The sequence below is a fragment of the Nicotiana tomentosiformis genome, chromosome 1, assembly GCF_000390325.3.
Source record: "Nicotiana tomentosiformis chromosome 1, ASM39032v3, whole genome shotgun sequence".
In the NCBI taxonomy this organism is placed as follows: Eukaryota; Viridiplantae; Streptophyta; class Magnoliopsida; order Solanales; family Solanaceae; genus Nicotiana; species Nicotiana tomentosiformis.
This window is the reverse complement of record NC_090812.1, coordinates 24,415,796-24,418,407: the sequence shown is the minus strand read 5'-3', so window position 1 is coordinate 24,418,407 and position 2,612 is coordinate 24,415,796. Positions and strand designations below refer to the sequence as shown.

Here is a 2,612-nt window from a genome sequence, read left to right as displayed (position 1 = left end):
TGCGACCTTTAGTGATATATTATATTTTAATAATTCATTTTATTTTTGTCGCTGGTTTTCGTGAGAGGGCTTGCGTAGTGACTCCTAGATTATAGTGGCTTTGGTGAACGATGGTAGGGTAAGATCTTGTCCTCGGGGGTGTCAGCGCAGGGGGGGAGGGGGAGGGGGTAAGAGGGCTAAGGGAGATACTAGGCTGAGAGTGGGGTCTTGGAACATAGGAACTTTGACTGAAAAATCTGTAGAGTTAGTGAAGATTCTCGAGAAAAGGAAGATTAATATAGCTTGTGTACAAGAGACTAGGTGGGTAGGAGATAAGGCGCGAGATGTGGGCAGTTTCAAACTTTGGTATTCTGGAAGGATGGGGGGCAGGAACGAGGTAGGTATCTTAGTTGATAAGGACCTCCGTGAACTAGTGGTGGAGGTTAGGAGGGTGAATGACAGGTTAATTACTATTAAGCTAGTTGTAGGAGGTTTTACTTTGAACATAATCAGTGCGTATGCACCCCGATGAGGAAGTCAAGAGGCATTTCTGGGAGGATTTGGATGAGGTAGTGCGTGGTATCCCGTATACCGAGAAGCTTTTCATAGTAGGAGATTTCAACGGCCACAATGGAGTGACGTCTAGGGGATATGATGATGTGCATGTTGGCTTTGGTTTTGGAGATAGAAACGGAGGAGGAATGTCTCTGCTGGACTTTGCTAGAGCATTTGATTTGGTGATAACAAACTCGAGCTTCCCGAAGAAGAGGGAGCACTTGGTCACCTTTCGGAGCTCAGTGGACGAGACTCAGATTGATTATTTACTCTGCAGGAAGTTCGATAGAGGTCTCTGCATGGATTGCAAGGTCATACCGAGTGAGAACCTATCGACTCTCCATAGGCTCCTGGTCACGGACCTTGAGATCACGAGGAAGAGGAGGAAGAGGGCGATGTATATCCAACATAGGATCAAGTGGGGAGCCTTGACGGAAGCTAAAGTGCAGGAGTTGGGGGTCAATTTGGTGACCATAGGGGCTTGGAGGAGTAGTGGGGACGCATGCGCTATGTGGACTACGACTGCACAGTGCATTAGAGAAGCCGCGAGACAGGTATTAGGGGTCTCAAAGGGTCACTCTGGTGGTCATAAGGGAGACTGGTGGTGGAATGGACAGGTGCAAGGAAAAGTGAAAACCAAGAAAGCAGCGTATTTAAAGCTAGTGAAAAGTGTAGACGAGGAGGAGAAGACGGAGAATAGGGAGCATTATAAGTTGGCTAAGAAAGAGGCAAAGCTAGCAGTTACGATGGCCAAGACTGCAACATTTAGTCGTTTGTATAAGGAACTTGAGCGCCGGGGCGGGGGAGGGGGGGGATAAGAGGCTGTTTAGGTTATCCAAGGCATGATAAAGGAAGGCGCGTGACTTGGACCAAGTAAAGTGCATCAAGGACGAAGAAGGTAGAGTTTTGTTGGATGAGGGGCTTATCCATCGGAGATGGAAGGCCTACTTCCATAGTCTCTTGAACGAGGAGGGGGAGAGGGACAAAAGTATTGTACTGGGTGATTTGGAACTCTCTGGGAGTCGTTGTGACTTTGGGTATTGTAGGCGGATCAGAGTTGATGAAGTTGAGGGGGCTATGCATAAGATGAGCAGGGGCAAAGCGACCGGGCTTGATGAAATCCCGGTGGAGTTTTGGAAGAATGTGGGCAAGGCAGGCTTGGAGTGGCCCACTAGGTTATTTAATGCCATTTTTAGAATGAAGAAGATGCCCGAAGAGTGAAGGTGGAGCACGATGGTTCCTGTATGCAAGAACAAGGGTAATATCCAAAATTGCATTAACTATCGGGGTATCAAGCTGTTTTTCCATACTATGAAAGTCTGGGAGAGAGTGGTAGAGCTAAGGGTGAGCATGAGAGTGTCTATTTCCAAGAACCAGTTTGGGTTTATGCCGGGGCGTTCAACTACAGAAGCCATCCCTCTTGTTAGGAGATTGATAGATCAGTATAGGGAGAGAAAGAAGGACTTGCACATGATGTTCATCGACTTAGAAAAGGCGTACGATAAAGTTCCGAGGGAGGTTTTGTGGAGATGTTTGGAGGCTAGAGGTGTACCTGTTTCCTACGTTAGGATGATTAAGGACATGTATGATGGAGTAAAGACCCGAGTGAGGATGGTGAGTGAGAACTCGGACCATTTTCCGGTTATGATGGGGCTGCATCAGGGGTCAACACTAAGCCCTTTTTTGTTTGCTCTGGCGATGGACGTACTGACGCGCCACATCCAAGGGGAGGTGCCGTGGTGCATGCTATTTGCAGATGATATTGTATTGATTGAAGAGACATGAGACGGTGTGAACGCGCAATTAGAGGTATGGAGGTAGACCCTGGAATCTAAATGTTTCAAGTTGAGCAGGACCAAAATAGAATAATTGGAGTGTAAGTTCAGTGGAGAGACTCAAGGAGGGGAAGGGGAGGTGAGGCTGGACTCGCAGGTCATCCCTAGGAGAAAGAGTTTTAAGTACCTTGGGTCTATTATTCAGGGGGATGGGGAGATTGATGAAGATGTCACATATCGTATTGGGGCGAGATGGATGAAATGGAGACTCGCTTCAGGTGTTTTGTGTGACAAGAAGGTGCC

At 47.5% G+C, this 2,612-nt stretch overlaps 1 protein-coding gene across 1 annotated transcript; it reads left to right on the top strand.

The window, feature by feature from the left end:
* Positions 1-497: 497 nt before the first annotated feature.
* LOC138904550 (uncharacterized) lies at positions 498-1,352 on the top strand. The gene has a single exon (XM_070193058.1). The coding sequence runs from the start codon at positions 498-500 to the stop codon at positions 1,350-1,352; it is 855 nt and encodes a 284-aa protein (XP_070049159.1).
* The last annotated feature ends 1,260 nt before the right edge of the window (positions 1,353-2,612 follow it).